At 45.0% G+C, this 15279-nt stretch overlaps 1 protein-coding gene across 1 annotated transcript in view; it reads left to right on the top strand.

Moving 5' to 3' along the window:
• LOC307023402 (leukemia inhibitory factor receptor-like) overlaps nucleotides 1-15279 on the top strand; it is a 78731-nt gene that overhangs the window by 40175 nt on the left and 23277 nt on the right. The window contains exons 3-6 of the mRNA XM_079656632.1: nucleotides 13727-13878; nucleotides 14077-14215; nucleotides 14309-14578; nucleotides 14670-14796. Of these exons, the coding sequence (XP_079512758.1) occupies nucleotides 13727-13878; nucleotides 14077-14215; nucleotides 14309-14578; nucleotides 14670-14796 (688 nt within the window). The remainder of the gene's footprint in view (nucleotides 1-13726; nucleotides 13879-14076; nucleotides 14216-14308; nucleotides 14579-14669; nucleotides 14797-15279) is intronic.

The following is a 15279-nucleotide window of genomic DNA, read 5'->3' as shown; positions in this document are numbered from 1 at the left end:
CGAGCAGACCAGCAGGCAGAGCGAGAGACACACAGTAGAAACAAACACATACAAACACTAACAGGGGTTTCAGGGACGGGCAGTGACAGTCGGTACGTTCTATTTCGTATATGGCTTCGCCCAGCTTCTATGAGTAAATGGCGCAGCCCTCTAAGGCTATCGCTATTGGGTAATCCCCCTGCGCACCCACGCAGCACTGAAACACTTGTAGTCCACGCCCACCCGCAAGGTGGGCCCCGCCCTCGGGCCTCCTTCCGGTATAAATAGGAAGGAGGCCCGGCAATCTGCTCCCTCTTTTCTTCAGCGAACCCTCTGCAGTTACTGAAGCACAGAACCATGAAACATCATGAGCAACAACTGCATCCGAAATTGTCCCTCATGTGGCTCAGGATATATCATGAGCTATGACCAGCACGCAATATGCGAATCCTGCCTGGAGCCAGAGTACGCGGACGCGGCTCTCAGCCAGCAGGTCGCTTGCTCACATTGTGCCCGTCTCCCATCAGCCGACAGGCAGCGAAAAGCGGACGCTCTAGCTGCTGCGGCCGACGAGGACGATTTGCCTGTCCAGCACGTGGACGGCAGCATGTCCCTGGAGCCGAGTGCCGGGCAGGATTCGGACGACTCCTACCCCGTCTCCCTCCATGGTTCACCGTGCGGTTCTCCCCTCCCTCCTCTCCTCCGGACGGGGGAGAAAGAGTCGGAGCAGGGGGCTGGTTTGGCGGCCGAGCATGCGGTCCCCTTCTCCGTCGCCACAGGACGGCGCCCTACGTTGAGGTCCCCCAGAGAGTATGTCGCCCGCCAGGCCGACCGAGTGCACCAGTGTGCCTTTCTGGCGGCGGCGAATATCATCGCACTGCTCTCCAACTCAGGGGCGACACTGGTAGAGCGGTCCACCACCGAGGCAGAGGTAATCAGCAAGGCGGCCAGCACGGCGCTTACTCTGTGCGCGTCCGTCGCTGTCTCCCAGGCGAGGATTTCCGCGTGGGTGACACAGATCCAGCGCCACCTGCAGCAGGCGTCTGTTTCGGAGACGGCCAGAAAAGTGCTACTGGACGCTCCAATCAGCCCGTACGGGCTGTTAGGACCCCAGTTCCACGCCATGGTGGAGTCCATGAAGACGGCCGCGGAACAGGCGGACGGCATTCGCCAACATGTCAGCTGGCTCCAGCCTGCTGAGCGCCCAGAGCGGCACCAACGCCCGCAGCAGCCACGGCGTCCACGCCGGCCACAGGAGGCCGCAAGCGGAGAGACGCCCACAGCAACCGCCTCTGCGTCAAACTCACCCTTCGGCGGCTGCAGGAGCTCCGTCCCACGTCTCCGCTCCCCTGCCACCCCAGATACAGGGTCTCCCGGCGGCGAGTCAAAGGGGAGTGAGGCTCCCCCGCTCCTGGTCTGCTCCGCGAGAGCCTCCGGGGAAGCAGAGCCGGTAATTAACCGGCTGCCACTAATCTGTTGATTAAGTAGACAGCAGGGCCCCCGTCCGAGATACGCCTCCTACACACGGTCATAATAATCCATGAGCGCCGTTATAACGCCTCATGTGGACAGCACTACACACACCTCCACTCATCCCCTGAGCGTGTACACGCCTCATGATGACAGTCGGAGTGAAACGCAGAGTGTGTAGGCTTCCTCGCAGCCCTTTCGCCTCGGGCAGCGGCGGCGAGGGCAATGGCGTGGCTCGTCACCATGACAACCAGCACAGCACATCACAGAGAAGCCAGAACGGGGGAATGAGCAGTATTCCAGGCTGAGTGCCCCCAGCGGCAGCGCCCGCAGCGCCACAGCGCCTAGGGCTTGCTGCAGAAGCCTGCTGGTTTTAACCTATCAGTTAATAAACTGCAGAGCTCGCTAATTAAGCCAACTGCCACTAATCTGTTGATTAAGTAGACAGCAGGGCTCTCTGCAGAAGCCTGCCGATTTTAACCTTGGTTAATAACCTGCAGAGCTCGTGGCATTCCTCTGTCTGAGATACGCCTCCTATACACGGTCATAATAAACCCATGAACGCCGTTATATAACGCCTCATGTGAGCAGCACTGCACACACCTCCATCCATCCCCTGAGCGTGTACGCGCCTCATGATGAGAGTCGGAGTGAGACGCAGCGTGTGGAGGCCCCCGCGCAGCCCTTTCGGTCCAAGCACACCTTGGGTTGACTCACGCCCTGTGTAAACCAGCTGCCTATAACCTGTCGGTTAATAGCCAGCAGGGCTCGTTGCTAAAGCCTGGTTTTAACCTGTTGGTTAATACATTTCAGAGCTTGCGGCATTTCTCTGTCCGAGATACGCCTCGTACACACGGCCTTAATAAACCCATGAGCGCCGTTAACGCCTCATGTGGGCAGCACTGCACACACCTCCATCCATCCACTGAGCGTGTACGCGCCTCATGATGAGAGTCGGAGTGAGACGCAGCGTGTGGAGGCCCCCGCGCAGCCCTTTCGGTCCAAGCACACCTTGGGTTGCCTCACGGGCAGCGCCGGCAAGGGCTCTGGCGTGGCGTGGCTCGTCACCATGACGACCAAAAACACATCTCGAGCACGTGCGCCCGCTCTTAGAGTTTTTCTCAGAGTGGCAGCGCGTGTGTCTGATGGACAGATGGATGAGCAGGGTGATCAGCAGAGGATACGTCCTGCAGTTCGGCTCTCCCCCCCCACAGTTCAATGGGATACAGGAAACACTCCTGTTATCCCAGAAGCTATGTCTTGCGCTCCAATCCGAGCTGCTGGAACTCCTGTTGAAAGAGGATATTTCCAGGGTTCCTCAAAGGGAGGAAAATCAGAGGTTTTCACTCCCGTTATTTTTCTAATCCCGGAAAAGACTTGGGGAATGAGACATCCTCGATCTGTCAGTATTCCACATGCTGACGATCAAATAGGTGCTGGAATGTTTTCACCAGGACGACTGGTTCACTTCCACCTGAAGGATGCATACTTCCACGTACCCATCATCCCAAAACACAGGACATTTCTGCGTTTTCTCATTTCAGGGAATATCAGACCAGACAATAGTCTGCCGTTCGGATATTTCCTGGCTCCTCGCATTTTTGTGTAGAGAAGGCTGGAGCCACAGAGGAGGGATGAGAGTGTGGTTTTCTCTGGACGACCTGCTATTTGCTGGCTCGCTCCAGAGAGGAAGTCGCTTTACAGACGGTACATCTCGTATCGCATCTGTCAAAGCCTGGGTTTCATGATAAATTGGAAGAAGAGATGTCCTCTTCCCTCTCAAACAATCGTTATCTGGGAGTGGAATTAAACTCAGCCAGCATGAGAGCGCGGCTCTCGCGGCAGCGAGGGGAGGAACCTCTCATCGCCTGGGCGTGTACGCGCCTCATGATGAGAGACGGAGTGAGATGTAGCGTGTGGAAACTCCCTCGCAGCCCTTTTGCCTCACGGGCGGCGGCAGTGATGGCGTGGCTCGTCACCATGACGACCATTACGGCACATCACAGAGAAGCCTCTCCCCCCAGCAGTTCCATGGGATACAAGAAACACTTGTCGTGGATATTTTAAACTCGTCAATACTGTAAAGATGTACAATGAGAGTAATCAATAATAAACTGGTGAAAGCAGGCAGCGTTGTCTTTTAAGTTCTTTATTCGAGGCGCCTCGAAGGTACATGTCTCACAGAGTATAGAGTAGTCTGCAGGAGTGCACACAGGGTATAATGTGTGTGTGTGTTTTATAGAGGACTGATGCTGTGCAGGAGGTAATAAAGATAAAGACTTTGACAGAAAACTGTTATCTTACAATCCTCCCATAGGGAGGACCGCATTCTTCAGGTACGACCTTGGCGGGATGCTCCCTTGTGGTTCAACAGGTCGAGTTGCTCCAATACAATTTCTAAGCATAATATAATCATTTGGCTTTACCATATAAAGTAACATTAGAAATTGCCAACAGTGTCATGCGCGGTTTTTACTCCGCCATTTTTCTAAATCTCGGAAAAAAACGGGGGAGTCGCCCCGTTGCTGTACAATCAATGTGTTGATTCGCACAGACAACAGGCCACGGTTATGGAAGCAGCCTACCTCAATCGCCAGGGAGGAGTACGATCTGCGCAGCTTCTGAACGCAGCCAGGCGGCTGCTGTTCTGGGCGCGCACACACGTTGCTCTCATCAGAGCAATGTTTATTCCCGGCGAATTGAACAGAGGGGCTCGCAGAGCGCAGCAGCCGTGTTATGCGAGGAGTACGGAGACTCAGACCTGTGTCACGCGCACTGGCGCCTCATTGGGATTTGGTTTTGGTGTTACGCGCACTAAAGCAAAGCCACATTTGAACCTTTAGACCAGGTTCCCCTTAAACCAGGGGTGTCAAACTCAATTTCATCGCGGGCCACATTCACATTCACAAAGGTTGCACTCAAAGGGCCGGTTGTAACTATACAAATATACATATATAAATATATAATATATATATAAAATAATGTATTAAATTACATTATTGCCTCTGAATTGGTTTATTATTGGATAGGATAATAACTTAGTAATGAACTACGTCTGAAGCCAGAAGTCCAGGGAAAATAATTGCAAGTCTCTTCAGTGTGTATGTCACAAAACGAGATGCATTGTGGGACATGTAGTTTATGGGCAACCTGCTTCTGTAAAGTGGCATGTAACCGTGTAATATACGTGTTATATTCTTTGCAAGCTCTTGCGGGGCCACATAAAATGAAGTCACGGGCCGGATTTGGCCCCCGGGCTTTGAGTTTGACACCCCTGACTTAAACTGTTGTCAGCCAAAGTAGTATTACTTTTGGCTCTACAGATGTAGCGATTCATTTCAGACAGTTTGAAACGCGAGGGCCGTGATTGGTACGTGATCTGCCCTCGCTCAAGGGAAAACCTCCAGCTTGACTTGAGACCGCCCCCGTGATAGATAAATGTAATTATAATGAAGCCAGCTGCAATGGATCATTGATCCACCAGGGGGTGCAGTGGGGTTCCACACTGGAGCTCATGTGAAATAAAGTGAGATACAGTATGCTGGATGTACAGCGGAACTTTGTTAAGATCCATATGTCACGGATATCATACTACTGTGCTAAATAAGAGACATGTAATCATTTACAAAACATCACCATGTTGTTATTTAACAAAATAATTTTGTTATTCGAAAAAAACGAACGGGAGGAAATGCAGCCCGGCTCTCGATTTTTAATCCTAATTTAATCATCATCTTCACCACGATCATTTACGTTTATGTTCGCCGAATTGACATGAAATCACTGACACATATGAATATACTGTATTCAACTTCATTAAAACGTTATTAACGTGCCTAAACTCAGTAATTCACCAAAAATATGTATATTTTAATGGAGCTTCGTCGGTCGATCAGGATCCCAAAGTGTAGCGGAGGGATCCTCATCTGGATGAAGGGTGTTATTTTCCCCATATGGAACAAGTCGCTGCAAATTATCCCGCTTATTACATGGCCACATTCTCAACAAAGTAACGACATGACTCCCAATATTAATTGAAATGCTTTTATGGATTTAGAAAATGTTTTTATTGATTTAAAAAATAGTTGTATGTATTGATTTAAATTGACATGCATCCGCTAAGAAAAATAGTCCGTTGTTACCGTTTTTTTAACAGTCTGAATGAAACGGCAGCTCTCAGCTGTGTATTTACACAACTAATGGCCCATCAACCACAGCTCTCTCCCCCCCTCCCCCCATGATCTTTCTTCTCCAGCAGCTACATTAACAGTAGGTTACTCTGAGTGACCATAGACTGTATGTGACAAGCTTACAGTTAGTGATGTAACAACACCATAAAAGCTGGTGGGTTGAAAGCAATACGGGAGGTAAAAATAACTAGAATAATTGTGATTTATTTATTGTGGCTTTTATGTTTTTAGGTATAAAATGTTATGTAATTCAGGCTTATAGTTCACCCTTCTCTAAAAGCCTTCAACAATGACAATATTCATTGTAATTTAATAAATCCTTCCAACACACATTGTAAAAAATAGCCTACTGTAAGTTAAGAAATCATTTTAATATGTACATCTTCTGATGTAACAACAATAACATTATAAATAGTAACATAGCTGAACATGGTATTGCACATTGAGCTTTGAGTGTTACTGACCTGAGATGTTTTTATTACATGAATTAATTTGACTGAGGCTTTTTAACTTACAGGGATGCAAACTCATCAGGTATGAAAAAGGTGACAAGGATCCGAGCCCCCCCACCCCACGGAATGACAGAGGATTTTAGCAGTCAGAACAACTAAAGCAGCAGTGTTAATAATAACAGAAACGCCAAAGAGTCACATCTAATAGAAATATATAAAAGCATTTATTTTAAATTGTGGAGCAGTCAGTTTTTAATTTTGGCAGCACTGTTGAGCATTTTGAAAATGTATTTTCATGCCTCTGTGCAAGGCTTTTTATCTTTATAGCCACATGGTGTAAAGTAACTAAGTTCATAAACTCAACAAGTACTATACTTGGGCACAATTTTGAGATACTTGTACTTTATTTAAGTATTTCAATGTTTTGCTACTTTGTTCTTCTACTCCACTACAGTTCAGAGGCACATGATGTACTTTTCCTGCACTCCATGTATGTAATACCTTTAGTTACTTTACAGATGTTGATGAATGATGTGAAATATAATCAAGTGTTAAATCAGACTTTAGTTCCACCTGGAGTAAATCCACAAGCTACCCTGCAGTATACAAAGTCATTCAAACTAGTTGCACCTTTATCAGCTTTGAGAACACTTTATGATCAATCATTATAAAACATATCATATCTAATTTTCTGAAATGGACCAATCTGCACAATGACTACTTTTACTGTCGCTACTTTCACTATATTTTGATGATAATACTTTTCTACTTTTACTTGAGGAACATTTTGAATGCAGGACTTGTACTGTAACAGAGTATTCCTACACTCTGGGACTATTACTTTTACTCAAGTACAAGATCTGAGTACTTCTACTTTTACTCAAGCACAAGACCTGAGTACTTCTACTTTTACTCCAGTACAAGATCTGTGTGCTTCTACTTTTACTCAAGTACAAGATTTGAGTACTTTTACTTTTACTCAAGTACAAGATTTGAGTACTTCTACTTTTACTCTAGTACAAGATCTGTGTGCTTCTACTTTTACTCAAGTACAAGATCTGAGTAATTCTACTTTTACTCAAGTACAAGACCTGAGTACTTCTACTTTTACTCAAGTACAAGATCTGAGTACTTCTACTTTTACTCAAGTACAATATATATATACTTATACCACCTCTGTTTATAGCTTATGAAAAAAACTATTAGAAATAGAAGGCTAAAGCTTACGTTAGCAGATAGTGACAATGTATGCTAGCTAGCTAGCTCAACGATTCCTTAAATAATATTGCCACAGAAAAACCTTTCAGTTCACATCACGCTCTGCCGCTCCGACAGGGAGCTCTGCTCTGAACACCTGAACGGCCCGTTCTAACAGCTGTTCACCAGCGGTCCAGTCTATGCCACAGTGACTCCGGACGCACAGTTACTATTAACGAACGCACCCGTAGGTAATGTAGCTGCTGAAACTAGACCATCATCTCGGAGCAGCAGAGTCTTATTATACATCCATGAGCAGAGCCGACAGGCAGGAAGACTCGAGCACACAGCTCGTACTTCATTATAATATATAAAAAAAGAACACCATGTGTGTCATGATGGCACATAACAGCTCACGGCCGCAGATTACTCCGGGTCCCAGCCCCCTCCATACCCCAAAAATATTTGTATTGCAGATCTACATGAATAACACAAACGACTTATTTTGGATTCAAAACGGCGAATTTCACCGAAAGGTGACAAGTTTGCATCACTGAACATAGACAGAGCACAACTGAAACATAACATCTGAGATGTAACAACATAATACACTTTTCGGGGATGCTTGGGATGTGAGTGAGGGACACGGCTGAGAACGGGCGTGTCGCCTGGCAGGACAGGAGAGTGTGTGCACCAGTCTGCCTTGATCTATGAATTCATGTCCGTGACACTCACTGCTGCCCACAGCTGTTTTATAGAAGGAAATTCCTTCACTTCATGAAAGTGTTTTAACCACACACACCTCTACACACACATGACGGGTGTTATTTTCCCCATAAGGAACAAGTCGCTGCAAATTATCCCGCTTATTACACGGCCACATTCTCAACAAAGTAACGACATGACTCCCAATATTAATTTAAATGCTTTTATGGATTTAGAAAATGTTTTTATTGATTTAAAAAATAGTTGTATGTATTGATTTAAAAAATAGTTGTATGTATTGATTTAAATTGACATGCATCTGCTAAGAAAAATAGTCCGTTGTTACAGTTTTTAAACAGTCTGAATGAAACGGCAGCTCTCAGCTGTATATTTACACAACTAATGGCCCATCAACCACAGCTCTCTCCCCCCCTCCCCCCTTGATCTTTCTTCTCCAGCAGCTAAATTAACGGTAGGTTACTCTGAGTGACAAGCTTACAATTAGACACAACACTGTCATTGCAAGTGACCCTCAGTTAGTTGACTTTTATGTTCAACTGCTAAATTCGTTACTGATAAAAAAGGGCTTCTACTGTACGTAATTACCTTAACACTAGAACCGCCAGAGGTTTTTGTATAGGCCTACCTAAACCCGTCAAATCCCGCTATTAGAATGCAATTTTTAACAACATAGAGTGCTACATAAAACACTTTCAGGAAAAGTCACGGACTGGGAGACTTTAATATTTTATTGAAAAAAAGTTACATTGCACACACACAACACACATCACACAAATTGACCCGATTGGCGGTTCTAGTGTTAAATAAACTCACTAATTAATGAAACCAGTTCAATACGCATTATTCTTATTCTTATCATTCTTTATGAGCGCAGAAATAGTCTTAAAATCAGATCTGTTTTTTAAATGAAATCTGACGGCAGGCAGTTAGCTCTGATCACCTATGATAAATGCGCCGCACCTAATCGCTGGCCATTCAGCCACAGACACTGTTCGAAATGGGGGGGAGCTAGGCGGAGATTGGCTCCCCCGAAGAGGGAGGGAGCTCCCCTGATGGCTGACTTTGAGATAAATAGGGGGGGGCCCAAACCAATCGTGCATATTTGTGTCACACAGATTAGAAATGTTGAGTTTCTGTAAATAACAGTTCTTGAAATAAATAATAGTTATTGTTCATTACAGTTTCTGAATATTTGTTTTATATTTGTGAATATGTCTGGGTGTTGCCATCTGTACGTGGCGGCGCTGCATTCTTACTTACGTTGCTATGGTTATGGCGGTGATGCCGGCGCGGTATTTGAAATGTTCATATTGATATTTTTTTAACTCTGGCTTTGTAATAAAAAAATATGGCAAAACGAAAACAGCCAAGCGTCACAGCTTTTGGATTCACAAGCAAAGAAGCGAAGGAGTCTAAAAATGACAACGTGAACGGAAAACAACTTTTAGTTGGCCGGCTGTAAGCGGCGTTAGGGTCGAGCTTGACAGCTCCACACCGAGGGAGAGGCCTGCCGATGTGGAGCCTGAAGAGGCTTCAACAACGGCCACATCCGCCGGCATAGTGACACCGTCTGTATTAGTAGAAGAGTGTTTTTATAGCAATTGATCGCATCCGCGCTGCTGCGCCAGTCAACAGAGCGTGCGTGTGACATATTTAGTAGCAGGATGTGCTCTGAAAAATAGGGCTCCCCGAAAGCAAATGGGTAATTCGAAAACTGACAGAGCTCCCTCTATACGAATCAAACTGTAGACGGTGTGAAAGCACCTATTGTTTTAAATAATGGTCGGAATGTGACCTGTGAGCCTTCTGAATTACCGTGGGACATCACATTCTAAACTAAAATGTTCAATCAATAAAGTAACATCTTATCTTATCTTAATAATATCTTCATATTAATAATAATAATAAATCATACAGTATGTGTCCGAAAGGGAGCAGGAGGAAGCAAACACAAAAATATACTGCATATTAAAGCAAACGATTGTAAAGGTTAAAGTATGAGCATAACAAATAAAGAAGTGTAATGTAAACATTTACATTATGATTATTTAATATATAAAGACTTTATATTACAAGATTAGATATACTTTAGTTGATCTAAAATATTGATGTGTTCAAATGCTCTTCAAAACACAACTGAAAGTCCATGAAACTTGTCTTTCTGTATTTGTGAATGAAGCGCCATCTCCTGGTTAAAACCTGAAATTGAAAATCTGGCAACGCCCTCTTGGAAAATAGTGGGAGGGCTTAACATTCCTCTATACTGGTCTTTGGCAGGTGGTAGGCAGGAAGCTGTAAGCTGGAGTCTGAAATTCAGTGCTCCATCTGTATCAGCGAAAAGGGTGAGTGATTTCTCTGCTCTCTCTGTGGCTCCGTCAGGCCTCCGGATCCAAGAAGATGGCAGTTCAGCTGCCCTAACCCGGCTTTTATGCCAAAAGTTAGGGCGTTAGAGTCATGAGTGATCACCTTGGATGGCTTGTTTCCCCCTCCTCACAGGTCGGAGGAAGAAGCCGCGTCTCATCTCCTCTGTCCTGTGCGCGCGCTGTCCTGCTAGTGGCGCGCACGGCTGCCTTGCGCCATTCTCAGCGCCTGTTTGTGCATTGTAGAGAGCGCACGATCGGGCAGCCTCTGTCTGCACAACGGCTGTCACACTGGCTGTGTGAAGCTGTGTCACAGGCATATGTGTCCTCATGGGGTGGATCCCCCGGAGAACATCAATGCGCACTCCACCGGAGGAATGTCCTCCTCCACGGCTTTGCACGGAGGAATGTCAGTGGAAGACATTTGCACTGCTGCATCTTGGTCTTCCCCCTGTTCATTTATGCAATTGTATTTAAGGGATGTCTCCCATTCCTCTTTGACACACCCTGTACGGAGTGTCTTGTCAGAGTGAGTGACGTCAGGGATCCAGCTCAGCGCTCTCCTGTCTGACACGCAGAGAGCTGTTGTTCCCCTTCTATGATCGCTGGGCAAGGTGGGACCTTTGTCTCCACTTTCTCACAGCGGCTGGGTATGTATTGTTCCCAGCCTTCATCCCGTCAGGGAAGATAGGCATGTTTTGCTATGTTCCAGGGACGGTGATGCCTGGCGGGCGACATACTCTCTGGGGGAGCTCAACGTAGGGCGCCGTCCTGTGGCGACGGAGAAGGGGACCTCTTGCTCGGCCGCCAAACCAGCCCCCTGCTCCGACTCTGTCTCTCCCGTCTGGAGGAGAGGAGGGAGGGGAGAACTGCACGGTGAACCATGGAGAGAGACGGGGTAGGAGTCGTTCGACTCCTGCCCGGCACTCGGCTCCAGGGACATGCTGCCGTCCACATGCTGGACGGGCAAATCGTCCTCGTCGGCTGCAGCAGCAAGAGCGTCCGCTCTCCGCTTCCTGTCGGCTGATGGGAGACGGGCACAATGTGAGCAAGCGACCTGCTGGCTGAGAGCCGTGTCTGCGTACTCTGGCCCCAGGCAGGATTCGCACATTGCGTGCTGGTCATAGCTCATGATATATCCTAAGCCACATGAGGGACAATTTCAGACGCAGTTGTTGCTCATGATGTTTCATGGTTCTGTGCTTCAGTAACTGCCGAGGTTTGCTGAAGAAAAGAGGGAGCAGATTGCCGGGTCTCCTTCCTATTTATACCGGAAGGAGGCCCGAGGGCGGGGCCCACCTTGCGGGTGGGCGTGGACTACAAGTGTTTCAGTGCTGCGCGGGTGCGCAGGGGGATTACCCAATAGCGATAGCCTTAGAGGGCTGCGCCATTTACTCATAGAAGCTGGGGTTACAGTAGGTAACCTCAGTTCCTCTATATTTCTGTCGGTCTCAAATCTAAAGGGTGCAATAACGATTTGTATCCAATATGCATAAACAGCGGACGCAGCCCTCACAAACCATACACAACCAGATAGCTTATCTAACAATTAGAACCTGCATACGAGACACAACCTTTATAGTCAGAAAAAAGTGTGATTATTTTCTGATATTTTACACATATGATATTATGAATACTGTGGGACTACATACCTTAGTGTGCATGTGAGTGAATAGTATGCATAAGTTTGTTTTTATACGTCCTATTCATTGTCTCAATGCGCTCATATATCTTTGGAAAGTTATCACCAAAAATGTTAAGAATGTTTTTAGAGAAAGTTATCCTACCTTTCAGAAGAACATTCTGGGAACCAAACTAAAACGTCCTGCTGAAAACGTTTTAAGAACAGTAGGGCATAATGTTCTAACAATGTTATCAAAAACATCTTAAGAAGGTTATCAAAAACATCTTAAGAAGGTTATCACCAAACATTTCAAGAATGTTTTTAAAGAACTTTATCCTACCTTTCAGAAGAACATTCTGGGAACCAAAATAAGAAGTCCCGCTGAAAACATTCCTAGAACAACGAATGGTAACAAACATTTATAGCTGGGAACTCACACATGCCACCGCAAACATGCAATATCTGCTTACAGCTTACCATGAATTACGTGCTTGTTTGTTTTTTTCAAAAGGAAAATATGGTGACATCAGATTTTTTTAAAACATCCTTTTCAAACAAATGCAACAAGTTCGTTTTTTAAAGCACTCTAGAAATAAATCTGACGTTGACCATGACCGTGTTAATATTTGCCATAACAGGAACGTTTTATAAAAAAATAATAACATCCTGAAAACATTTTCAGAATGTTTCTTGGAGAATGTTCTTCATTTGTTATCATGTAACATTGAGGGAACGTTTTATAAAGAATTCATTTAATGTGTTACCCAACAACGCCCAAAACAAATCCTTAGAATGTTGCAGGCAAAACGTTCCACCTTTGTTAACATATCACATTAAAGGAACATTTTATAAAACATTGTCTGTCATCTCAGGCCTCAATAACATCCTGAAAACATTTTCAGAATGTTGCTTGGAGAATGTTCTTCATTTGTTATCATGTAACATTGAGGGAACGTTTTATAAAGAACATCTTTAATGTGTTACCCAACAACGTCCAAGACACATCCTTAGAAAGTTGCTGGCAAAACGTTCCACCTTTGTTAACATATCACATTAAAGGAACGTTTTAGAAAAAAACTTTCTGTCATCTCAGGCCTCAATAACATCCTGAAAACATCCTCTGAATGTTGCAGTTTAAATGTTATGTCTTAGTTAACTTTAAACCTCATAGGAACATTATTTGAAAAAATAAACATCCTATAAAGGCTCTTCGAACATCAGATTAAAACGTTTCTTTAAAACCTTATTAGAATCAATAGGTTCTAAGCCAAAAGTTGTGAGAACGTTCCTCGCTAGCTGGGGACCTTATTTCAAGCTATTTTCCAAAATCCTATGGAGAAATCCCAATGCTTTTGTGTCGAGGGAACCCATGCACAGCTTCCTTCCGGATTTTAGGACGCGTCACTGCACCACTTTATACAGTTGCATAAACTTCACAGCGGGCGGAACTTGTCATAAAGTCCGCAAAAATAAAGCCCACCCATTTAGAGGGAAGATGTGATTGGTCAATTGTACTGTCATTTGACATTACTCTCTCATTGAGTTACTATAGTGGGCCTTCTGTGAATGTACAGAGGGATCAACAAGCTCTCCCGTCTTCCCATAACTCGCAGAGACGGCATTTAACCCTTCACATTCCAACAGAAACTGAACAGGCAGATTCAAAGAATTCATTTCTTTGGAAATGTTATTTTACTTCTTTACATTTTCTATGATCATTTTCCTTAGGTTTCCTTTACTGTGGCCCTCAGAATGTGACCCTTCAGCACTCTGGTTGGATGCTCCTGTTATCATGGGAAGACCAGCCTTCATGCTCTGCAGTACAGGATGTGCTCATCTATCAACTAGTGGTTCTCAGAACAGGCCAACAAGTCCACTATGTAAGATCATTATTATCACACCAACATTGCTGACTTCCATAACAATGCAGCTTCTGGGCTATTTTACCTAAAAAAAACATGTGTTCTTGTATGTTGTGTTGTACGCCAGATATCTTGTAAAGATAACCAAGACAAATGTAAACGAGTGATATTGGACAATATAAATCCATTTCAATTTTTTATGGATTGACTTCTAAGGATGAAGTTTCTGTGACATCCGACCAGATAGAATCAACCCACTACTGGAACTGGACTTCCTCTTTGGCCTTGGAGTGTGCTTCCCATTCAGTCAGGCTCAGGTCCCAGACAAGCCCTTGGAAAGAGCAGACAATTCCTGGTTAATATTCAAATATTCAAGCTATCATTATTGCACATTTCATAGTGCAACAGTCCTTCAGATGCTTTATTTCACATTATTATGTTTTTGCAGGGAAGCAAACCTCGGAAGGGCCAGAGGTTTTTCCAAAGGACGAATGGTTCAAGGTTGGCAGTACAGTCACTTTCTGCTGCATTCTGCCTTCAAGGGAAGCCTTCAGCACAATGTATCTGACTGGCTATGATGGAGCACAACTGAAAACTACCAGCAATCAGACATATGCCCTGACCGTCCATCTGAATCAAGTGTCAGAAAACAGCTGTACCAATGTAATATGTAAAACAAAAACAAACAAGGAGAATGGTGCCTGTGTTTATATTGGCTGTAAGTATGACTTGGTGCTGAAAAGTAGTGTAATATCTGTGTAATAAATGCTAACCGTCTAAATGTTTCTATCCGTGGCATCGCCACTCAGACCCACCTCGTTACAGAGACCTTCGGTGTGAAACCCGAGATTTGGAATCAGTTGAATGTCAGTGGACAGTAGAAGGAGGAAAAGGCCGGCCCTTTAAAAAGCCAAAAGATCCTCAGCTTCTGGGAAGGTATATTAAAGAGCACATATCCTGCTCATTTTAGGTTCATGTTTGTACTTTCTGCTGGGTGTGTACTAGGACATGTCTTCATGCTTTACTGTTCAAAAAGCTCTTTATTTGTCTCATAATGCCTGTGCTGTAGCACCTCTTTTCACCCTCTGTCTGAAACCAGAGCCCAGTCTGTTCTGATTGGTTAGCTGGCCGTCTCTGTTGAGATTAGTCAACTGCTTAGAGATGTCCCGCCCCTTAGCCTATCACGTACAATGTGTTGGAGCACTTGTCAATGTAAGTAGAGTGTACAGGGATTTTAGTCTTTGCAGACCATTTACACACTCAAGGAAAGGGAAAACCCTGAAAAAACCCCTAAAAGAGCCTCTTTAAAATGTAAGAGAAACACACAAAAGAGTATTAAAGCAAATTACAGAATAACGATTTGATATTTAAACTAAGAGCAAAAAGTGTTCTCCTTGAATTAGTGAAGCACACCATGTT

The sequence above is a fragment of the Notothenia rossii genome (assembly GCF_949606895.1).
Source record: "Notothenia rossii genome assembly, chromosome: 11".
Taxonomy (NCBI): domain Eukaryota; kingdom Metazoa; phylum Chordata; class Actinopteri; order Perciformes; family Nototheniidae; genus Notothenia; species Notothenia rossii.
This window is presented reverse-complemented; position numbering and strand designations above follow the sequence as displayed.